This window comes from Cydia amplana, chromosome 10 (assembly GCF_948474715.1).
Source record: "Cydia amplana chromosome 10, ilCydAmpl1.1, whole genome shotgun sequence".
Lineage (NCBI taxonomy): Eukaryota > Metazoa > Arthropoda > Insecta > Lepidoptera > Tortricidae > Cydia > Cydia amplana.
The window spans coordinates 16,973,034-16,998,985 of record NC_086078.1 but is presented as its reverse complement, the minus strand read 5'-3'; the positions used below and the strand labels follow the sequence as shown (position 1 = coordinate 16,998,985).

The following is a 25,952-nucleotide window of genomic DNA, read 5'->3' as shown; positions in this document are numbered from 1 at the left end:
AAGCATACAGTTTTTCTAAATGTACCTATCTACGTCATCTGAATTCTTTATTCTTTATTTATTATTCTTAAACAATACAATCATTGTGTCAGAAATCACATTAAATACAATTTATAAATAACAGTAATAATAAACCATTTAACTAATACTAAATAACAATTATAAATAACTTAAATTAGCGACCTATCAAATATTTCCTCAATACTATAGGAGCATCTAGTCAATAAGAACGACTTTAACTTACGCTTAAATAAAAACCAATCCATAATTACTTTAAGGTCAGTAGGGAGCTTATTAAATAGAGTGACTGCCTGATATCTTGCGCAATGTTTAGCTACCTGAAGTTTTGGAAGGAAGCTACCCTTTATGTTTTTCGTCCTTGTGGCTAGGCGAGACTCCTGTTCTTCAACTGTACAAACTTTATCTATATTTTTAACAAATTGGGTAAGAAGAATAAGGACGTACAAGCTGGGACCCGTGAGAATACCCAATTTTTCAAAATACTCTCTACATGAGCCCAAAGGAGGAATGTGAACCATTGCTCGAATTGCTCTTTTCTGGGCAATCATGGCTCCGTTTATATTATATAGAAAACTATTTCCCCAAAACCTTATGCTATACCGCAGTCTTGACTCTACTAGCGCATAATAAACAATTTTTAGTTGATCTAGATCTAAAACATCTCTGAGGCTTTTAAGGGCATAACAAGCTGAATGGATCGAATTTACTATAGCCTCTAACTCCCGCTTCCAATTTAGATTAGAGTCAATGCAAACTCCCAGAAATTTAACGTGATCGGCAGTATTCAAACAAGCTTGGTCCATAGTAACATCAAGTTTGTCCGTTTTTTTGGCGTTTAGTTTGAATAGCAAAGCTTGGGTCTTGTCTGAATTCAGGCGTAAGTTATTACACGAGAACCAATGAGTAAAGGCTGAAATAGCACTAGTGGTGATACTGTTGAGCTCCGCCATGCTATTCGCAGATATGACTGCGTTTGTGTCGTCTGCAAACATAATCAGGGAGCAGCTCGGTACCACACTAGACACATAGTTGACTAGGTCATTAACAAATAGGAGGAAAAGTATAGGGCCTAAAATGGAACCCTGTGGTACCCCTCTGGAATTCATGGATAACTAACTTTGCTCCTACTTATATTCAGATTAGTAGTATATTTTTATACCGATCTGAATTATAGCACAATTTTCGATATTTCCTGTTTCCTCAGGATCAATGGTATTAAATCTAATTATTATTTTTAATAAGTCAACGATAATTTTCAATGGAATCCTCTATATTTCTTCGGGAATCGTGCGAATAGTCATATGGCGTCTAATCAGCCTGTGATTACTATCTCTATTATACTAATAACTTAATTAAGAAGTGTTTCCACACCGGCCTTGAGCCTTAAATACGGTTCTGTGCCGCACCACCCTTTTAAGTGGATGTAGACTCTACAAGTATACAACTCTACACCCAATAGGGTTGTTGATTGAATTTTATAACTAAATCTAGTTAAATAGATAGAAAATGAGCAATTTATCACAATACATTGGAAATTTAACAAAAATATGGCAAGAATAAAAAAATACAAGAAATTAAACATTTAAAAAAAATTGTTTTACTTCCTAATGGAAAAAATAATGGTACCATTCGATTACTTACATTTTATTTAAAAAATATTGTATAGTATATGTATATACATAATTATGCAATATTTCACCGGTAAATCGCAAATTTTCTTGTTTTCGATACATCTAAAGTATCGAATCAAAGTCGCTTCCCTGTCTGTCTGTCTGTATGTAGGTATATGCTTAGATCTTTAAAACTACGCAACGGATTTTGATGCGTTTTTTTTTTAATAGATAGAGTGATCCAAGAGGAAGGTTTATGTATAATTTGTTAACCCGTGCGAAGCCAGGGCGGGTCGCTTGTTTTATAATAAATTGAAAATTGACAACGCTTTTTATAAAATACAAGAAATATTGGAAATCTAGAACATAATGAAAATATGATGGCATTTAATTTGTAATTTTTTGAACACAATTGTGAATATTTCACTATTATTATTTCGATGTTGCTATTAATTAAGATTTAAACTGTCATTTCACCAATTGTATTTTGACGTGTAATGTACTCGTATATGTACATCATTAATATAAATATTCCGAGCGTCTCGTAGATGCGTCTGGTGACCAGAGGGCTGGCAGCTACTTCGGCCAGAGACTAAGTCTGGCCATTCAAAGAGGTAACGCTGCCAGTCTTCTGGGCACCATAACTCAGGACACCGAGCTGGGGAGCATTTTTTATTTATAAGTTTATTTATAAGTTTATTTCTAAGATTATTTTTAGTTTTATAATGCATGTACTTAGTTTAGTTTGTATTTTTATGTCACAATAAAGTCTTTAGTAATATGAATATCAATATAACTTATCGATAGCTTGTGCCCCTAGTTCATTTACTATGTAACGAATGATGACTATTGATTTGGTTTTAGTGACACACGTACCATTTTACTTCCGACCGACCGTGATATGAGACACTTCTAACCCACTATATATTTTGTCCTAACGTACAACACTTAAAGCATTGCATTATATTTATGGTTAGAAGTTCAGTTTCGAACAATTCTTTATATTTTGTCCTCACGGACAACAGTTAAAACATTGAAATGTATTGTTGTAAAATAATAATAATTTATCAAGGATGAGTAAAGTGGAGATCAGTGAAGGGGTGTTAGAGGGGGAACTAGTGGAGAACTTTTTGGGCGGGCAGTTCCATAGCTTCAAAGGGATACCGTATGCCGCGCCCCCTGTTGGAGATCTCAGGTTCAGAGTGAGTTTTAAAATAGTTAACGATGTCACTGCCTAAAATAGTTTGTTTTAAAGGAGGCTACAGATTATTTTTACGTCTAATTATCAGTGAATGGAAAACAAATTTTGATTTAAACTTTTGGTGGGTGATTCCTTTAATTTGTTTAACCCATTTTCGCACAGACAAGCGCTAGAGTAAAAATTGCTTTTATTTAAGCAAATGCTTAACTGAATTAAGGTTCTTGCAATTTTTTATCAACCACAATAAAAAAATAATCATCTTGGTAGGTAAACTTGGTTCCTATAAAATTAATAATACGCCAACACACATATGTACGTAGAAAATGGCAACGGAATGGAAGGAACGAATAATGTATGGACATCTTGCGACACTTTTTTTCTCCTATTAGGTTGGTAGGATCGTGACTCTGAGTATAAATAAAATAAGATCTCCCAAATTAGAAAAAAGTGTAATAAATAACTTCAAATAAAATGGCCCTTATAACCATTCATATCTACAGGCGCCACAACCACCTGAACCATGGGAAGGGGTCCGCAGCGCCACAGAGTTTGGTCCAGTCTGTTTTCAAGTGGATCCTATCTTGGATCCAACTCCTAAAGGCAGCGAAGACTGCCTTTACCTCAACGTATATACCCCTGACTTGAAGCCAGCTGATGCGTTGCCTGTTATGGTGTGGATCCACGGAGGAGGCTTTGCAATCGGTAGCGGAAATGATGATTTCTATGGCCCAGAGTTTTTGGTTAGACACGACGTTGTACTTGTCACGTTCAACTACAGACTTGAAGTGCTTGGATTTCTATGCCTGGACACCGAAGAAGTGCCTGGAAATGCTGGGATGAAGGACCAAGTAGCTGCACTGCGTTGGGTCCAGAAAAACATCAATCAATTTGGCGGAGATCCGGAGAATGTAACAATTTTCGGTGAGAGCTGTGGTGCTGCCAGCGTCAGTTTTCATCTCGTTTCGCCGATGTCGAAGGGTTTATTCAAGCGGGCGATTGCCATGAGTGGCCATATGAATTCTTACTGGTCATTTACATCTCAGCCTGTGCTGAGAGCTACTGCCCTGGCGCAACAGTTAGGTTGCGACTCTTCAGACCCTGAAGAACTCGCCTCCTTTTTCAAAGAACAACCCGTTACTTCGCTAGCCCATTGCTCAACTCCCATATACTTTTATGAGAAACTCAAGGGCCTTTCTTTGGGAATATCATTGTTTGCTGTAGTTTCCGAGAAACAGTTCGGTGACAACGAGCGGTTTTTCGAAGGAGATCCTTTGGAGGCTCTCAAAAACGGCATACATGAAGGTGTAGAGGTTATATCTGGTTTTCTAGAGCACGAAGGTGTATTTAGCATGAAGGCTAGAGGAGGATACGATATTGTGAAGGAATGTGCTCAATTTCTTGAATTCTTCGTGCCGATGACAATGAGGTTTAACTGTGGCTTGGCGGCTCAGATGGAGGCAGCCATGCAGATAAAAGCATTCTACCAGAACGGGAACACTGAACCTGATGTATTAATGCGATTTTGTTCTTTCGAAGACTTTATGCATTGTGTCATCCAGTGGCAAAAGATCTGTGCAAATACAAGTCCAAATAAGTTCTATTTATATAAATTCTGCTGCAAATCTGAGAGGAATCTGATGACTTATGCATTCGGTCTGGCTGAAATATATGGGACTGACCCTAAAACGTGTCACGCCGATGACCTGGCTTACTTCTTCCCTCTTAAAGGGTTCAACTTATCTGTCGATCCCGATTCCAACACCTTTAAGATGATAGATAATGTCACCAAACTCTGGACCAACTTTGCAAAATGCGGGTAAGTTGCTGCAAGTAATATGTCGAAAAACATTCACTATAATATTATCAATAGTGTCAATATATTTTACCACTGAATTATTGAAGTAAATCATATTATTCCCCATGTCATGAGCTTATTGTCTTGGCTTCAGAATATCAGATACCTACGATATTTATATGTAACGTATCTGGCGCTTGATATTTTTTAAACCCGATGATCACTATTGCTGAAAGGTGGTTTGCTAAAATTAAGTCCTTACTTATCTTTTAGGGACCCAACACCTGACGACAGCCTGGGCATACGCTGGCCAGAGTACACCACAGACGGAGAAAAGTTCCTGGAGATAGATGAGGAACTGACGACCTCATCAGCCGTGATGAAGGATGAGGTGGAGCTTTATGAGGATATCTTCTCGAAGCATCTGCCAAATCAACTTGCGTAAAATTTAACTGCATGGATCACCGACGGTTCTGTTTTTTTTTTAATAATCTAATAATACTTATAGGGAAAAACCGTGAGGCTTTGACCATCGGAAGAGTTGAACCATATTTCTAAATGGGAAAGGTTAAAAGGAAAGAGGACGGCCGTTTCACCATACAAACGCAGTCCCCATTTTCCTCTCTGGATATTGACAATATGGAAAATATTTTTACATAACTTGACGTTTGATTTTTTTAGATTTTTTGATGATTGTAAAAATTAGGAGCGAAAAACAGATTTCATATATATTTTTAAATGCTCCTAACTCTTATAATAATTGAAAATTTGAATAAAAACAAAGTTGGGGCGGGGCTGTGGTTGATATTGTAACAAAATATTTTCAATAATGTTTTATTTCATTTATTTATTTATTGTATAGTCCTGTGCCCTGTTTATCAAAAGCTTGTAACTTGTAAAACAAGTGGATGTCACTTTTGTTAGAAAGGGACTACCACTTGTATTACAAGTTACAAGCTTTCGATAAACAGGGCACTGAACGCGATTACTTGATAAGATGTTAGGTACAGTTAAGTTAGTCAATTCATGGCACCCTGTTAGGGCACAACAATATTTAACTTACTATCTAATACTACTCGTAACAATCAACTGTTATATTTATAGGTATCACTCGACGCGAGTAACGGACAAAGTAAGTATAATATAGGTGTGAGTATTTAAGCGGGTACCATCTATTTTGGACTACCAAAATTTTAAATAGACAATTGAATTTACTTGATTTTTTATATTAGTAAAATGTACTCGCAGATGTTCAGATATTTGTGAGAATTGTGAGCACCTTGGCCGCTCCGATATATCTGATGGCTACGTATACGTACTTACTGATGATGAAACTGTTATTACGAAACATAAAATACAATTAAAAGTTAACCTCGGCCGGTCGATGTTCCTCAAACGGTTCAAAGGCTTTGAACGGGCGTGTTTATATACTTACACCCAAGTTTCCAGGTACGGTGTAAGTTGTATGCCGGGATGGCGTTAGTTATACGCCATGATGGCGTAACACAGTGTGTAGAGCTAACAACACAAACGGCATCGTTTATCTCTTCTATACAAGTACGTCGATAGATATCGAATGACATTTGCAATGCCTTACCGACCGACTGTATTAATTACTACCCATATTTTATATATATGTAAAATATGGGTAGTAATTAATACAGTTAGTCGTTAGCAGTCGCCGCTTGTGTCATCGCACCGCCTCAATTTCGGGAAGGCTGAAAACCAGCGCTGAAACCACGCAGTAAAAGGCGCCTTCCAGCACATTAGCTGATGAGATTGCCCAATTGTCACGTAGATTGTAATTTGAGCTTATTAATACATATAGGTACCTACTGTCTAAGTTAAGTGTAGCTTAAATGTGTAAAAATAATTGTAATTTAAAACCTTGGTGTGGCAATAAATGCTTTATCTATCTATCTATCCATATGTCTCTGAATATACATTCATAGTTATGCCCTGTGAGCTGTAGACCTAGCGATAAGCTTAAAAAAATAAACCCGTACATTGTGCAACGAGCTTTAAAAACATCGGAGCCTTAAGTACCGAATCGAGTCGTTTGTTGAGCCGTTTTTAAGCTCAACTTAAAAGTACTCGAGCCTCCGAACCAAATAAAGACCCAGTCAATTAGGTAGGAGGTTAGATTAGGGTATGATGTGTATCTAACTAAAAAAATACGTTCTCTGAAAAGGATCCAAATCTACAAAAGACTCGGGGTCTCCAACAAGTTGAAATGAACTCAAGTTAAGATTTTCTACTGAAATGTTATTTAGTTTTAAAGTTAAACCAACGAAACATAAATACGGATCAGTAATATCCCACCGGGAGAACCCACGCTATTACCCGGCTATACGTAAATTGGGATGAACCATTTAGCCCCCTACTACCTGTCGCCCCAAAGATAAGTCTTAATCGAGACTTACATACGTCGGACCCAAGGGTGTGATATTTTTAAAGGGATGTATAACTGCAAGGAACGAATGAGATTTATGCAAGCGAAATTACCAGAAAGCCAGCGTCTTAAAATGGGTAAAAATGGCGGCGGTGTTTACACGTCCGTAATATTTGTTAAATTAAATTGCGTTGGGCGTAAAGTTCTCAATTATAATTTTGACGGTAAGCCCCAGGCCCCTGAACCGTAGCCAAGATGACAATTTATCGGCAAACACCAATCGAAAGTTAAACAGGCATCGGGATAACCATAAGCAACGAAAAAACTCAACGATCACTTCCATACATTATTTAAGTTTCGTTTGGCCTCCTGTACAAAAATTAAATCCAATTAAATAATTAATCTTAATTAATATTAGCCGATTGTCTTCATAATAATACAACCTATCTTGTTTACAAAGAAATCCCCCATCGCTTCCATCCTAACCAACCAAGTATTTTACCTGTCCCCTGTCTTAATCGTCAGACAGGGGACACGCACGATTAACTCGTGACATCCGGCATCCCAGGGGACTTAGTTGTCCACGAGAACATAGCAATAAGACTGTACGAGCCATACTCATTACGACTTTTACCGTCTAGCTTGGGTTTATTTCAGTTTTATAAGGCCGTTTGGCCTGCTGACTGGACCAAATCGAACCGAAAGAGAGAACCAAATTATTGGATAAAACGGTTAAAGTGTTGGTGCACATATTAGAGCGGATGCTTTAGCATTTCGACATTTCAATTATTAAATAGGTAAGTACTTTCCACTTTCCAGTTCTTTAGGGAAAAAAACGAAATATGTACCACAATATACTTACCTACCTTCTCTACCTAAGTAATACCTACTGTTCGCAGAAAAAAAAAACGTTTTCTGATCAAAGATATAACAAGGTCCTATTTATGTGAGCCGTAAATTTTCAAACTTTTATTGAATACAAAATCTCAGCTTTTCGTAAAATATTAATGTAGAATCAGATTAGACTGTTATTCTTCTCACAGAAAATTTTACATCATCGCGGATAATAAAACTTTGAAGAATACCGTGTAAAAGTTTATAATAGAATGTAAATTCGTACAGTCGTTATTTTAACAGTATACTTCGCTAGTTTTCTAGAAGTATTTTTCTTATCTCTGAACCTTAAATTAAAGCTGTAAAATGTACACCAAACTGATCCTAATCAAACCGGCATTTTAGCTTTATAGCCTAAGAAGCTTTACAGCTACTAACGTTGAAATCGATTCCTGAAACCACATGTTAGGAAATAAATCTAAGCCGACGGCAGAGTGAGCTGAGATTCAAGTGTTCCACGAAACAGAAACAAAACGATATTTACCAAGAAACTGCATTGAAAATAATAAGTATATAAGGGGAAGTTTGAAATTAGCATCGGTAACGGAGAAAATGAGTAGTATGTTAGCGTGGTATGGGCATGTAATGAGGAGGGATGAATGCCATATAGGCAAAAGAATGTTAGGGATGAATGTTGATGGACGGAGAGCGGATGGTAGACCCAAAAAACGATGGATGATGAAAGAGGATATGAGAAAGAAAGGAGTGAGTGCTAAGGTGACGAAAGATAGAGGAGAATGGAAGAGAAAAACATCTTGTGCCGACCCCACATGACGTGGGATAAGGGCAGGAAGATGAAGAAGAAACTGTATTGAAAATTTTCCAACATAAGTAACACACAGAACGTAACTGTTATACACAGAGAAATAGTATTTTTTGTATACGGAAAAGACCTCTCAGCTTTAGCCGACATTTATTTGCATCAGACATGCTCTAGCAGCAATTTAAGGCCGTGCATCGAAAAATAACAGGATCTTAGAAACGTGGCAGTGGCTAGCCCCGGAAACAAACAGTAGTGATTTTCGGATATATGTTTCTTGACTATATGATAAGTGATTTCGTAGTAGTCGAAACACGAATGCTTAAAATTTTCTCGATAGAAAATAAATCCAAACTTACGTGTTCATTTTTCGGTTTTAGCTTCGTGCAACTAGAAAACACATCCATATCCAGCACAACCCACCTTACAGCAAAGGTTTTCATCTCGTCTTAACTTTCAAAGAACTAAATATTAACTTATTATCCTTTACCGATGGATTTATTATCGATTTTTGATTTTACGAATTCAACAGCAAACGCCCATTTTACGCAGTTCGGTTTCTCTTTCTGTCATGCGTCAAAGTCATAAATGCATCCTTTATGCCAGTAATGTTAGATGGCCGTCGTGCCTCAAAGAGGTAAGACCTATGTCACTTCGCGCAGCGCTCCGAATTACGTAAAATTTTAATATCCAATAAACGTTGAGTCGTAACTCCATTGAGTAGTAACGAAATCGGAGGTAAACCTATGATGGTGCCTTCTTACAGGCCTATACGTTACGCATGTGTGCGTGTTTGCTAGGCTACGTCATGCTACGTCGAAATCTATACTCTTTGTCAGTTACAACGGGTTAGGAAATTTCGACAGATATTGAAATGTATCGGTAGCTGTTTGGTGTTTAGCCATCAGAATCTAACCGTAACTTTTTGCTTTATTTTTGTTTGAAAATAAAATATCTATAAGAATATATTTTTTGCTTTTTTTCTATTGTAATGATAAAAATAAATCTAGTATGTTTCATGCTCAAATCATTTAAAATAATTGAATAAATATTAAAAACTAATTGATATTATTCGTTTTAATTATTATATTATTAAGTTTGTTTGAATAAAATATTTTATTTCAATAATACGAAAAGTTATTATATTTAAGTACCACTAAAAAAAGGTCTCTACTTACAAAAACTCACTTGCACGGGCCGGGGTTCGAACCCGTGACCTCCGGTTTGAAAGTCGCACGCCACTACAATTTTACATAAGTAATTTACAATGACATGATACCGTGGAAAAAGTGAATATTACAATGTACTGTGTTACTATCATTTTATAGTTTATTTTGGCTTGACAAGGAGGAATGAGAAAAACGTGCAAAGCGAGAGGATTAAATCTCTCTGTCCCTTTCTTAAAGTAGCCAATCCTAATTATGACATCTGTTTTGATATTAATTCTTTGAACATAATTTGTCGATGTTCTTTTTTATATCATCGAGAAAGATTTTTATTAAAAAAATGTGTTGAATTTATATGTTTTATTTATGTTTTTTTGGCATAAATTTCATTACTTTTGACAAATTTTGATTGTGATGCTGATGACAAACGATTTGATGTGATGTGTGAAACGAACCATGTGATCAACGATTTATCTAATAAAACTTCATTTAGTCGAAAAAAATAGTTGTCTACTACCGGGTGGAAAAAAATTATGGGCCCTGGAGGGAAAGTGCCTTAAAACCTTACGTTTGCTCATTTTACTTAAATGAAACATTATTGTTTTTTAAAGAAACAACTGCATTCAAAGATTTTTGAAGTGAAAACTTCTTTAGCGGCGCTAGGCACTTTTTGAGGTGGGGGAAAAATGATAAACTCGAGACAGCGTAAGGCGATCATGTGACCGTAAGGTTTAGATGGCCAATCATTTAGATGGCATTTAAATCAATAAAGAAAAACTCAATGACATTACATGAAAAAGGTTATAATCTTGTACGGGCTGAAATACGAGGATCTCACAGTATTATAACTTTATATCACTCAAATATAATTTAATAAAGCTACATCTTGATGAAATCGCTAATAAAAGTGAACTCTAGTACTGGTGAATAAAACTCAAAATATCATGACCAAATATATTTAGATGCGAGGTCTGCAAGGTAACTTTACAATTTCTATTCGAATTTTAAACATTAACGCTATAAATTTGAATTTCGAATTTTAAACAAGCTCACTGACCAGCAATTTCGGAACCAAAAGTTTTCAATAGAAAGGAGGATGGGTCAATTATACATAGTGCTGCAGACATTTTGGACTAGTCATTGAGTTTTCACTTCTGTCGGCACTCCCGGAATGCAACACGTTGTTTTTTTTAAATTCGCTTAGTCGCGCCCAGGAATCGAACCTACTTTTTCCACACTGTATAAAAGAACACAAATGCTTTTCTTCTGGTAACTTAAATGTTCTATCTATCTTGGTGATATGTCAATGCAATCAAATAATCTGAAAAAATAATAATAACCCAATTTATGAATTCCGTTCCTTCAGAAAAATGCGAAATGTACGTACAATTTTTAGGGATATCGTACTTTTCCCAGAGACAAATTTAGTTGGCTAAGAGACATTTTCACTGATTTGGGGTCTGTACTAATAATCTAACATAATATGATAAGGACTTAATCGTTTTAAGCTCAAGAGTGAGTTTTCCTAAAGCTTTTTCTAAAAATTATGTCTTTATTAACGTTAGGAGTGCACTGCAGCATGTCAAATGTATGCCAAAATGTCAAGGGAGAGAACAATAAATTAAGTTTCAATTCCACTTCCACTCATCAGCAAAGTGATATAAGTATATCAGCAGTTTAAAGTTATTTAAGATTACAAAATTAGCGCATCAAAAAAATCAAAGTGCATAGAAAAAAAGTCTCCTGAGTCATAATAAAATTGATGTCTCTTGGATCACCAGAAAAGTCACCAGGGAGAACGATGACCCAAATCACATTTAAAAGAAAATGTAAATTTTGTGTACTACCTACGAACATTTTTCAAAAAACTATGTTTTTATAACATATTAGACCCAGGATAGATCTAATACCTCTTTTCGTACCCCGGATAAAATGGTCGGCGACTAAAAAAGTAACTGAAACGTTACGTTATTAGGTTCACGATGCCGCGTTGTACCCTTGCCTTCGTTGCGATATGTTTGGTAAGTCAGGAGACTTATAAAATGAGCAATGATTTTGGGACATATTAACAAATATTTTTTTGAATAGGTATATATTAATTTTAGCGGACTTTAATACTTTACCAGTTAAATTAGATGTAAATACCTTTTTAGTTAATCGTTAATATGATATATTAGTAGCAGTAAAACATTTTATTGTACAAAAAGACATATAAAACATGAAAAAACACACATCCTTCGTATATGGTAGAATATATTTTTCACACTTATAAGTAAAAACCAAAACCGATACGCGATTGGAATACGCTCTTTTTGTATGGGATACAAAAAAAAATTCTCCTGGGTCACCAAGAAAAATCGACATATTAAAATAATTCAGTTTGTTTTTAAGTTCTAGTCAGATTGACTTTTTGGTTATTTGAGATAAATTACAATAACGCTTAGATTTGAGAAACATGATTTTCTATTTTGTTGCGATCGACCCGGGTAATAAAAATACGGCGAATTTGAACTTTTGTTTGTTGTCGTTGTAAAATGTATTAAAAAATAATGTAGGCACCCCTGACAATTGAAATTCAAAATTATCCAGAAAAAGCGGCCAAGTGCGAGTCGGACTCGCCCATGAAGGGTTCCGTATTTAGGGGATTTATGACGTATTAAAAAAAAACTACTTACTAGATCTTGTTCAAACCAATTTTCGGTGGAAGTTTGCATGGTAATGTACATCATATATTTTTTTTTGTTTTATCATTCTATTATTTTAGAAGTTACAGGGGGGGGGGGACACACACATTTTACCACTTTGGAAGTGTCTCTCGCGCAAACTATTCAGTTTAGAAAAAAATGATGCTAGAAACCTCAATATCATTTTTGAAGACCTATCCATAGATACCCCACACGTATGGGTTTAATGAAAAAAAAAATTTTTGAGTTTCAGTTCTAAGTATGGGGAACCCCCAAAAAAAATTTTTTTTTTCTATTTTTGTGTGAAAATCTTAATGCGGTTCACAGAATACATCTACTTACCAAGTTTCAACAGTATAGTTCTTATAGTTTCGGAAAAAGTGGCTGTGACATACGGACGGACAGACGGACAGACAGACAGACAGACATGACGAATCTATAAGGGTTCCGTTTTTTGCCATTTGGCTACGGAACCCTAAAAATGAGTGTTTCAAAAAGGCACCCTGTATTCCTTACATACCTAAATAATCTCTTATTCAATAAAACATATAATTACTAAGCACTGTGATTTATTTCAAATAAATGCAAATCGATCGGATAAAAGATATTAATACCTATACAACAATGAATACGAGTACAGTCAGCTGCAATAATATGTTACACACCGAAGGCCGTTTTGCGGTAGATCATGTTAGATCTTATTTGTAGAGCCATAAGAGCGTGTCACATATTTTTCGGCCGTCGAAGAGTAACATATTATTGCAGGTGACTGTACCTATGAAAAATTCGAGGGTTAAAAAGCATTTCAACCAAAGCATTTATAATAATAACGACTATGGACGCCTGCAACCCCAGGGGTATCGTAACTCCATAACAATAAGGTTGAAATTTGCATTTAGTGACCGCAAAGTCAGGTGAGCGTAATCAAGTAAATCTCTTTTCATCATATTTTATCAAAAATAATCTCTTTTCTGTTCTTGTGCTATTTTCTTATTATCAATACTCTTAACTTATATGCTATATACGCTGCTGCTTCTATGCTGTTAACATCTTCCAAAACAACAATAAATATTCAGGTTTATTAATTAATTATTTTATTGTTTGCTATTATGAACAAGTAACAACGCCATCTGTTTCAATTTTTTCCGAATTTAAGTTTCTGGCCGACCGCAGCGACCGCGTATAATGGTAGTTAACTTCTGTAACGTTAGATGGTGCTAAAAGGTCACACAAACTTCACGTGCGGCGCGAAGCGTTTCCATGTGTGCGTGTTAGCGGGGAGGGAAGAACTAGCGGGCGTGGTTTACGAAGCGCCAGACGCGGCTGCAGTAGGCCCTTAAACTCATATTGGATAGCACTGGGTCTGTCCAATAAAAGCGCCTGACAATAATAAATAGCAATAAAGCTCCTTCATGCTTATAATGCTATTAACATTCTTGCAGGCGCTCCAATTTTTTCGCGCCCTATTATCTAGTTTCGCAAAAATATGGAAATTATGGGGGAAAGATTCATTAATGCAGAAGCGATAAAGATTCACATTTATTTTTACCGCCATATATGTGGCAATAAAGATGAATGTGAGTGCCATGTCACATAAAAGCACCCTCGGACCCACGGGTTTTATGACAATTTGTACCTCAATCTTGAAAATTTCCGAATGAAGCCAGCAGAGCGTTGAGTTTGGATCGTAAATAATACCTGTGGAAACGCTCTACAAGTCCGTTACGTTTGGGTATAAAGAATTTAGACCGTAAAGTTTCAAGGATAATACTTTGTCGTATGCACAGAAAGATATAAAGTGGTAGTTTGCTATTCTTTGAAAGTTCATGCCAGCTGAAGGTATATGAATTATTTGTTATTGGTTCTTATATGTTGATAAATAAAGATTTAGCTCTTTCAGACCGCAGACTAGACGAAGCGAAAGGCGATCAATAACTTCGTCTTGGGATTCTTCATAGTTTGGGGTTTGGGAGAAGAATAGATATTAATAGGTTTGCCATCATTATCATTAAATCTTACACATTTTTTTGAAAAAATAAATAAAATTTCTAATAACAGTTTTGAATGATTCACAGTTAGTTTCACTAGACTTATATCGACCGGGATACGAACCGTGATTACCTTTTGTGTTGTTTTCGAGCTCCCGATATTGCCGACCCGCACGAATGAGGGTAAAGTGTCATTCAATAGAACTTGCTAACTATGTAAACAAACCGCCATACTAAAATTGACACTGAATGTCAATTTACTTACAAACTTTTGTTTACATAGTTAGCAAGTTCTATTGAATGACACTTTAGACCGAGCACGGTCTACACAACTTTGATTTGACACCCACCCGCTATCTTCAGTTACCCGTGAACAAACAACACAAAAGGTAATCACGGTTCATATCCCGGTCGATATAAGTCTAGTGAAAATTTCTAATGTATCTAAACGTTTTACTAGTGTGCATATAAGTATCTCAAATATCGTATGTCGATGGAAGTGTAAAGTTTTCTAGATGTTCAATAATGGTCATTAACATACCTATGTCAGTTTGTATTTAAATATTTCCTGAATATTGAAAAGTTTTTACAACATCATCGCTTTTTGTTACTTACTGTTCTAACAAAAACACAATGAACGGACCTGCGGCCGCAGCATGGTTCCATTTTTATCGCCTGTCACTATGCCCGTCACTCTCGCACTAACATACTTGTTAGAACGTGACAGGCATGGTGACAAGCGATAAAAATGCGACCGACGACTCTTCTCTTTCCAAACAGACTACCACCGCTGCGTGGGTATACCCAGACATCAGTGTACCTAAAGGGGCGTACTGATTACCAGTCCGCCGGACGATATCGGCCCGTCAGTTAGAACAAAAAGTTGACAGTTCCAAACAACTGACAGGCCGATATGGTCCGGCGGACTGGTAATCAGTGGGCCCCTTTATAAGTGATATGTTCGTCATTTCAGATCTTGAAATATGTAATTTCAATGATATTTAACTCCGTGTCAAAATTAAATGGCTCTCAGATGTCTCGACTATTCACAGATCGATAATATAATTGGTGAATCTATTCTAGAGTGATTCGCGCTGTAGGGGGCCATAATGAAGTTCAAAATGTTCGCGACAACCATTGACCTACGAGTATGGACACACGTTTCGGCTCATGAATTGTTAGGAGATTCAAATTTATAATAAACATTGTGCAAGTAAGATAGAGCAATGTGTCAAAGTTTATAAATTTCTGTAATATATAAATTGGCAAGGTGCGCAGTCGGTGGAGGGGGAAGTGGCGCTGATCGTCACAAACACAGGTAATCTTATGGAATGTCTGACATTAGTACTAGCGGCAGCCGCTTGAACTAATTTTACTCCATAAGATTTAACGTAGAAAGTCTGCCAAAATGAGGGCAACACCAGTCGTGCACCTAGCGAATAGCAATATTTCTAGTTGATTTTAAATCAAACAAAGTTGCTGTTCGTAAACTGCTATGGACCCTCTCAGCAGCTTGCGATCAGTTCGCAATTTACACAATTTACAAAGACGATGGTACCTTTATATTACCAAGACAAGACAGACAAAAACAGAGGCAAAATTCACAACCGGGGCTAAAAAAAAGGCTTGTATTGTAGGTAGGTGCCTAACCTATGTTAATCCGGCGGCATGAAAACGAAAACTGTAGATAATTAAATAGTAAATACGTCTTACATAATGTTGTTTAACTGTGAAATAAAATAAAATTTAGGTGTTTAAATTAAAACATAAACCATGAATTAAGTATATATCGAATTGTAACTACCCTTTGTTATACGACTGGATGTTCAGTCCATATATCAAGATGTCGCTGTCGCAGCCCTACACATCGTGAATCATCGTCGCCAGGGTTGCCACAATCATTAAAATGATTAACATTATTCAAACGTGAACAGTGATTACAACTTCGGTGAAGTCGGCGAAATTCCGATTACGGCGATTGGGGAGGGATTCCCTGAATGCGAAATAATAGAGATTAAATCTCTGCTTTTGCATAATTTTCTGTAAAGTTTTATACTTGCGATTTAATTTTGTGGTCAAAGAAATTCGAAGTTAGGTGATTTTGGGCGTTCGTTATTATAATCGCGGACAAAAGTTTTGAGCTCGTTAGGTTATTAGATCCTACCTACATTGTTATTTTTTTTTAATTAGAAATATTAATTAGCAATTAACGTCATTGATTTCATGTAACACATAGCTGCAGCCAACCAGAAGAATAATCTAGGTAAGAGTAGTAGTAATTACCTATATCTTTTTGGAATATATCTAAGCAAAAATTATATTATTTCTTGCATTAAAAGCTAATATCTAGCCACCTAGCAACAATAATTTAATGCGGAAACTTTTAAGTAATTGAAAGATCATAAACGCAACATTTTTATTTATAATACAATGACTACAATAAAAAACCTCACATGCATGTTAATTAATACAGAAGTATAGAAATAATAATAATACATACGACATTACAACCAGAGAATGACAAAGAAAACCGACTATGTACTGTTTTTATTCCATAAAAAAACCTAACCACCTACTGGAATTTAGGTATTTGCCTTTCCACACCCATATTTACCAGTCCAGACACTATGCTGCACGCAAACCACTAAATATTGTATAACCTAACCACCACAACACCCACACCTAACATACCACTATTAACTAACAATTAAGAACCTTATTTCAAAGACATAAAATCCATCTATGGTCAGTTGCTATCCCCAAACTATAACGCCATACGCCAAGGTGAAATTAGCGTAATCTCGTGCATTAAATAAAGCGCATTCGACACGCGACAGCCCTAGCGGCTAGGGCTGCCCCCTCTGAATGCAGGTTGATTTCGTTAGGGTTCGTAGTATGCATATTAGTATGTATATTTGAGGTCGAAGTTTCGTCTGGAGTTAGATTGATGTTAGGGCGAGCGTTTAAGTTTGGCAGCGTAATGTAATAAAAGAATTTTTGGCAAGATCACGCCTCGTAAAAATGATGGAGAATCTGTAAAACTGTAAATTACTTATAAAGTGTCATTCAATAGAACTTGCTATGTAAACAAAAGTAGTAAATTGACGTTCAGTGTCAATTTTAGTATGGCGGTTTGTTTACATAGTTAGCAAGTTCTATTGAATGACACTTTAGTGATAAGCATGTTTTGTAGTTTTTAATTGAGTATAGGAACTAATCTTGGAATATATTTTATTCGTGTAACTTGATTTTGATAAGATAAATGGCGTAACATTAGCAATAAAGTATTTTATTTTATACGGTGTTCAAAAACACCATATTCTTTATCTTAATCCGCTACACTTAGGGCGAACATTTTTCCCTAAGCTCCCCTATTTTACAGACCTACCCCAATTTTCTTATCAGAGAGTTCAATAACCTGCCCTAACACGTAATAAAAAAACTAATTTATTATGTTACACTATCATTTAGACTGGGCGCGCCGGACGGAGGGGCAATAGCAAAAATATTGATTCGGAAAGTACGACCAACTTAACGTATGCGGTGGTCAAAATAAGAACTAGAACTTCCGCATACAAATTGGTACTTTAGTAACGGTACTAGCGCCACCGCTATCTGAACATTTAATTTCGTGCTTTTGAAGGGGCGATGGACGCGTGCGATTTGACAGCACGCTAAAGATGGCCGCCGAAACAAATGACAGTAAGTACAAAAAGTACAAATGCGATGCGTTGTTGTTTTTATTGGGGTATAGATAAGTTTCATTAGAAAACAATAGAATGTGGTATCTATAATGATAGTCATTATAGATTACGCACAATTAGTATTGGTTAGTAGAGTAACGCTACGGCTTACGTAGGCGGACAACGCGCGAACGCGGCGCGGGCGCGGCGCGGCGCGGCGCGGCGGGGCGGCGGCGCGGCGGAGGAGCGGCGCGACGCGGCGGCGCGGATTTCCCTCTCAGTGGGATGTTCGCCTACGTAAGCCGTAGCGTTAGACGCGAAGCGGCGCGGCGGCCGCGCGGCGTTCGCGCGTTGTTCGCCTACGTAAGACGTAGCGTTAGAGTGCGTAGTTGATTAAATGGTTAATTGTATAGGGGCAATAAACACACCCTTTGACAGGCAGGGTATTTAAATGTTGAATGATAACGCATTTAATAAAGCATTTAAAATTAATCCAAGTTAAAGCTTGAGAGGAGTGACGAGGCATTTAAATAAACAGAACCCGATACCTACTGGTTGTCCCGTTATTCTGCACGATATTTTCGAGTCAGTAAACTTTTACAAAAGATAAACCGGAATAATTTCTGAAATCTCATGTCTGTTTAGACATATCTAAATATTTATTTTAGAGAAATTAGACACGTCCCGCATTGTATCTCGAAAGACAGCCTCGATTTAGTGATCCCTGACTTAGGGATTTCCCTCTCAGTGGGATATTAAGTACTCCCACGTCCCAGACAAAGAATGATCAATACATTAAACGAGACAGTGGCGAGCACCTCTATTATCATCCAGGCCAACCGAGCTACCGAGACCCACTATTACACGGTCCATTTAAATATAAATCTTACCCCATAAATAAGATAACTACCCAACTTTCCCGCGACTCCCGCGCTCCCGAAAATCAATTAAAACCCAAAGAAAATACAAACTATACAAATAGAATGCGTTTCCTGCAAGTTAGGGGGAGACCGGGCTACCGACGCTAGGGGGAGACGGACCGACATGAATGCTCCGCTCTCCCCTAGACTGTTATTACACTTAGTTTTCTTTGGAGTATATTTGAGCTTTTGAGAGCTTGTTGGTTAAATTAGGTTGTTTATTCTTGCTATATTTTTTTAAGAATGGTCGCGGGAAAAAGTGTAAGAAATATTACATAAATGTACTTATTTCAAAAATGTGACACGCCCTTATGCGCTTATTAAATAAGGATGTTTTGAGTCTGTACCCCTATTTATGTTAGAAAAACTGTGGCTACAAGCTTATGCCTAGTTATCTAGATTAGATTAGATTTTAGATATTTTTAATGATATGGACCTGGAGTCTGCAATATTTTTTTTATGCTCATATACCTACATATATCGACTATATCGTAATAAAAAGCTTATTGTGGGGCATGGAAAATTTGAATAGGTAGTCATTAACATGATACTTAATCTCACTGTACTACAAATTAGGTAGGTAGGTATAGGGTATTTCACTGAGGGTGAACAATTTAAAGTTACCTACATTATAGGTAGGTAAGTTGTAGGCTATACCGGCTAGGTGATATAATTGATAATATTGCAAATCATTAACATATATTATAGTGTTTTTAAACATTATATTAATAGCAAACAATTGTTTAGTTATTTTCAAAGTTTGTCGTTGAGTCAAGTATTTTATTTATCGGTAAGAAACCTACTGACATTCTAATATATGGAATTTAAAAAACGAGATTATATCTAAGACTTATGTCGTCAATGTTTAGCCCGATTTACTTTGAATTAGAAATCTACGTAAGTACGCAGAGCTAAAGATAATGGAGGTTACAATCAAATCAACTCGCAAATCCCGCTAAGAAACTCAGGAAACTCTATAGAACTTAAAATTGACATAATAGGTATTAGGTAAAATCAATTAAGTTTTTACTATAATCAGCGCCTGGAAAACATTTATCCTTTAATTCTATTTATTACCACTATATCCATGTTTCAAAACTTCTGACTCGTCAAAAGATGTCTTCGGTCCCCGAAATACAGAGAGAATACAAAGTGAAACCAGCAGATTAATGCATGGAAGACAGAACGCTCCGCCACAACTATTTAAGAGGACTATTTTAGTCAGATTTAAGTTATTAACTTAAGTGGAAGTTGCTCTAAGATAGCGATAGAAAACCGCAGCGTACACAGACAGACTTAACGACGACGATTTGAATTTTCGTGACACGACTTTAGAATCGCGTTATGTTTTTTTATCGCGCGCACTGACATAAGCACAATACGTTGCATTTCTGCGACAAAATTATCGCACGATATAAAACCGTAGTGCGCGCTTGGCCTAATTAGACCCAGGGCCAATTTTGTTCTTTTTAATTTGAATCTTTCTTTTATTTCTATAAGAGTTCCAAACTCGAATTGAATTTGTACTTGTACAAGTACACGGGATCTTTAGGTGCAACATCATCAAATCTCTAGAATGTTTAATCCATTCAGTGTTAAATTGGGATCTGTTATCTTCATAAGGTATATCTCACACCCAAATTCCAAGAACCCCTATTTACTAGGAAGTAATTAATGTAATTATAAATATTTCGCATACAGTTTCGTCAACTTTATTAATTTGCTAACTCAAATTGAAAGCCATTGTCAGTTTTCGATAAAGCACTAATATTCTTAGCAATATTACCTGAGGTAAGCTCGCACGAGTACCAAGCTCCAATCTTATGAAGCCTTGCGATAGTCGGTAATCAAATATGGCTCGAACATGATGTAGGTATATTATGTTATGTTACATACACGGTATGTGCTGGGATATTAAATGGCCTTATACCTATAATGTTATAAGATTGAGCTGTTGGATAAATAAGTACGGTGTAGCATTCGTAGCTCGGCAGCCATGCCTCAAGGGAATTCACGGAGAATTTGTAAGTGTATCACAAAAAAGAAAGTATTTCAGATTGGCAAAATAGAATAAAATAAATAGAATAACCATTTGTTTCATATCATTATTATTATGAGTCGGAACGTGAGCTAACACTATTGATATTTAGCTATTAATATCCTATTTAACAGTTTTTAGTTTATTTTTTCTGAGCAGACTAAGAACAATGTTAATTTTTAAGCAAAGCCAGGGAATATTATTAATCACTGCCAAAAATCGGCTTTCTAGAATTTTCTGCCTAGGTTTCGTCTAAGATGCCAGCCAATGGCATTTAACAAAGGTACCTATTTCCAGGTGTAATAATTGTTTTCTAACTACCACTACTCAAAACATATAAAATAAACCGCAAACAGAGTGTTTCGCACTCACAACGAGTACACTTTAACAAAATGGTTGCCACTAACGTAACAAGAACGTGAAAAAAGCCCCCGCCATTTTCCGCGGGCACGCAATGCCCGTTGCAAAATTGAATAAACTTGTAGATTTTTTGCCTGAAGTTTTATTCCGCGTTCAGTCACGTTTTGTAACTTTTATTCGGATCAAAGGTGAAATAGGTACCGTCAACCGGGGTGAATAGGGACAAAACTTGAAATGTGATTTACCTGTAGTTTTTTTAAGAAATACCCACTAAAATTTTAAAATTCGATTGAAAATAATAGTAAATTTTGTATGATACAATTTGTGTTGGTATTTTTTAAGAAATTGTCAGGTAAATCACATTTTATGTTCCTATTCACCCCAGCCATCCCTATTCACCCCGGATGACGGTATCTAAACCGAGATGGTTTTCAATTTATCATTTATTTAATGTTTATTTAATAACTTTAACATCTTCTTTTTCTTTAAAAAAAAATGGCTTGCCAATCAATGATTTATAACTCAAGATAGGTTATAGGCGTTCCAAAATTGAAGCGCTTAACTTGTGACAAATTGGACAAGTTTCCTTTAGACGCGGCTGGACAAGCGAGAAATGTGCACGTGCTAACGAGCTCCCGCACACCGAAAGAGAAAGAGACGACTTTATGTTTAACAACGAGTGTGACAAAGATGGATGTAATGAGAAAACTAATCAAAAATAACAGATTTCTTCGTAGGCACAGAAATAAATATGGAAGTATTTTTTGTGCTCCTCAAGTATGAGTATAACCATGTATAACCTATCTATGGTTATATAATATCATTGTTGCCAATTTTAAAAACTTAGAGCATGGCGTTGTTCGGTGGCTGCTTTTAGTATAATTATAGCTGGACTTCACAATTAGCCACGATGGATCGCCGGGTGTTGACTAAAAAATAAAATAAATTAAATAAATAATTTATTTAGGCGAAATAAACCCTATTTGTACAATTTCTTCTTCTGCCAAACTGCAGGACAGTTTGTTGTCATGAGAATGATTACACGTATTTCAAGCTTAATTCTTCATTAGCGGTTAGCTGCACATATTCACTTTCGAAGATAGTTCACTATAATAATAATATTACATTTTAAACAACATAAAAAAAAAAAAATGCTCGACACTACTTCGCCATTTTGAAGTTCAACCAAACTTTAGTTTGTAGTTTAGATTATTACGAAGCTATAATTATACTATAATATCATAAAAATTACATACATTTTAATAAGATTTTGACAATTTGTATACTAAATAAATACCTACCTACCAATTAATTTCGGCATCTATTTACTATGCACTGGGAACAAAGGCGTACCAGCTCGCGTCTCATACGTAGGTACGGCGGTACGTAATTTCTAAACTGTAATTATTTAAATACCCTAAACCCTAAATAGCCTAGAATATTAAATTTAAGCTTGAGAACCATCGCAGCTGGTGATTATTACATAGATAGTCTAAACTCTAAGTAAACATGTGAGAAGATAAGTATGTTATTTATACTAACGGCCCCACGTTGGGCGCCAATGTGAAAATATAACTCAGTCAATTACACAACTATGAACACGAATTGTAAAACGGGACGGGAATTGAGTATGTAAGTTTTAAGATGTACCTCCGACGTTTCGAGGACGGAGTTGTCCCCTTGGTCTCGAAGAAGACTGGCTAAAGTTGACATCAACATCTTCTAGCCGCGCGAGTTTTTCGAACTACCCGCACCCTTGGTCTTGTTTATCAGCTTGAATGATGTTACTCTGTCGACACACAACACTAATCGATTTATCGACTGTCGATATGCGTTTCCGCTTACGTTTACAAATACCGTTTTACAATTTAATAATGTGTAAAAATCGTGACAGTGTAAACAGTGTAGGTATTAACACTAATTACAGGTTTAAAAGCTGGTTGTGAAGTTTAGAATGGGAACTACTTACCAGGAAGAACCGTAGCACCAAGTTAAGTTAAACGTTTCATTTTTTTTTGACTTGATGTCGTGTCGCCAAAGTTTGTCTTGGCGAAGTTTTCGAAGGACTCAGCAGGCGGTGGCGACATGTTGGCGACATTCGTAATTGGTTAACAAGTATGATCAGTAAAATGGTGCATATTTACTGCCTCATAGCGGGTTATCGTTGATCTCGTGATGCATTCTATAGAAAATAGGGATTACTCTCGGTACCGGGAGCAATCCCTAATAGAAAACGATGTGTTGACGCCTTAGACTCGGACTCGGGACCTGGACCCGGACCGTTCTAAGGTAAATCAGCCTTACGGAATTCTCGGGCTCAAAAATCATTGTTTAGGTTGCACCAAACATGTAGCACACAAAAATCAAGTTCATTGGTTGTTTCTGTGCCTACTTCCAGTAAACGAACGGTAAAGCTTTTACCCCAGTAAGCGCCACCCATGATTTATAACAGCGGTCGGCAACCCGCGGCCCGCGGGCCGCATGCGGCCCGTGAACCTGTCACTTGCGACCCGCGAGCCTCCCTGGCTATTTTGTATGTAATATTGACAAACGACAATGTCTGACAAAGTCATAAAAATTAACAAAGTGCGGCCCGCGTCAACTACGTTAGCTACTATGTGGCCCTTGGCTGCTAAAAGGTTGCCGACCGCTGATTTATAACTCAAGATAGGTTATAGGCGTTCCAAAATTGAAGCGCTGAACTTGTGACAAATTGGACAAGTTTCCTTTAGTCGCGGCTAGACAAGCGAGGAATGTGCACGTGCTAACGAGCTCTCGCACACCGAAAGAGAAAGGGTCGACCTTATGTTTAACAACGAGAGTGACAAAGATGGATGGAATGAGAAAATTAATCAAAAATAACAGATTTCTTCATAGGCACAGAAATAAATATGGAAGTATTTTTTGTGCTCCTCAAGTATGAGTATAACCTATCTATGGTTATATAATATCATTGAGCGCCACTTGCACCATTCCACTAACCCGGGGTTAAGCGATTAAACCCAGAGTCAAATTGTACTGGTAACCATGGTAACTCCAGGTTTAACCGGTTAACCTCGGTTAGCGGAATGGTGCAAGTGGCCCTAACCCTAACGTGCCGAGTTCCTTACACGACCTTATTCACAATGTCTTAGCCTCTAGCCGCCCATACGTCAAATCTTGCCAAGCAAAATGAAATTTTATTTTGTCAACACAAAGTTCAAATTAGAATGGAACAGGAGACCTTTTTATAGGTCTCTGGGCGGCTAGAGGTTAGAGGCGTGTGTGTGTAGAGGTGTGTATATTTTTGGGAGGTTTTCTTGTAAAGATGTTCGTGAACTCGACTGTGCAGCAGCAGCACAAGTTGAACAAATAGTAAATTTTTCGTCGGGACCAACTGAAGCGGAAAATTGAACAAACACCATCGCCAGGCCAGGCGTGAGTTCGCTGTTTGTTTTGGTTTGTCACTTTTCACAATGAACCTAGCGTTCGATTTTGCCTAAATAACATTTAACCTCTAGCCGCCTAGAGAGCCCTATAAAAAACGGGGTATAAGTAGTTGAGAAAAAGGATCGCATAACTTGAAAGACACATAGACATTGGATCTGTCTGTAAGGACATGTTAACATTTTTCAAATAAAAAAAATAAATTAAAAATCAATTACACAAGTATTTATTACCTACCCACAGAGTTAGTTATATTCTAGAGGTATTTGGTTAATTTAGTTGTCTTATCAAGTTATTCTTCTCTGACACGAAAGAAGTACCTACGTCTTACCTGTACCCTGAAGGTCACAGCCAAAATCACCTTTAACATCTTCATAACGACCTATAGCTTGAAACAGTCACCGGCACGTTCACTCACAATGAAAAACAATCAATCAACACAAATTAAACGCGCCTTTCAATCCGAACCACCATTTTGTTGTGGCCTTCACAAAATGGACGACTCATTACGCGCCAAAGCGTTGATAAAATGACATTTATTATTGCCTCCATTCATCCATTCTTGCGTAGTGTAAACAGGGACGTCATTAATTTTTTCTGAAGAAAATGCCATTATTGCGAATTTCCTTCTCCTATTTTTTTTCATTATTAATGAAAGCTGAACACCTGAATTGGAGACAGAATTCTCATTGTGCCGTTTCGAAGGTAATCTAGATTTATTCGTTTATTTTTCTACTTTTGTTTGTTTACTAAATAAGGAAATCCTCGTTTGAAGATGCCAGGCACGTTGGATTACTTTACGTTGTGACAGCTAAAGAGGCTAAGTAAACACATAGACTTATGCGTTTAGGGTTACCAGATACAAATTTAGAATTTCCTGACAAAAGGCCAAAATTCCTGACAGGTCAGGAAAATTCCTGTCATCTGGTAACCCTATATGCGTAGATATGTTAAAGAGCCATGCCGAAACTTGGCGAAAAGAAAAAGGCCGCAGGAGCCTTAGTAGTAACCTTT

General features: G+C 36.7%; 2 protein-coding genes across 3 annotated transcripts in view; one reads left to right on the top strand and one right to left on the bottom strand.

Annotated features, from left to right (window-relative positions):
• LOC134651312 (uncharacterized) overlaps positions 1–25,952 on the bottom strand; it is a 371,060-nt gene that overhangs the window by 338,601 nt on the left and 6,507 nt on the right. The gene's annotated exons all lie outside the window — the stretch shown is intronic.
• Positions 2,695–5,080, top strand: LOC134651349 (juvenile hormone esterase-like). Its single transcript, XM_063506428.1, has 3 exons — positions 2,695–2,833; positions 3,333–4,648; positions 4,901–5,080. The coding sequence occupies exons 1-3, from the start codon at positions 2,705–2,707 to the stop codon at positions 5,070–5,072; spliced, it is 1,617 nt and encodes a 538-aa protein (XP_063362498.1). The 5' UTR covers positions 2,695–2,704; the 3' UTR covers positions 5,073–5,080.

Excerpts from the sequence above, each read along its gene's own strand:
- LOC134651349 (XM_063506428.1), top strand. The coding sequence starts at position 2,705 with ATGAGTAAAGTGGAGATCAGTGAAGGGGTGTTAGAGGGGGAACTAGTG. Across the intron at positions 2,834-3,332 it reads TTGGAGATCTCAGGTTCAGA|GCGCCACAACCACCTGAACC; the intron begins GTGAGTTTTAAA and ends TCATATCTACAG. Across the intron at positions 4,649-4,900 it reads ACCAACTTTGCAAAATGCGG|GGACCCAACACCTGACGACA; the intron begins GTAAGTTGCTGC and ends CTTATCTTTTAG.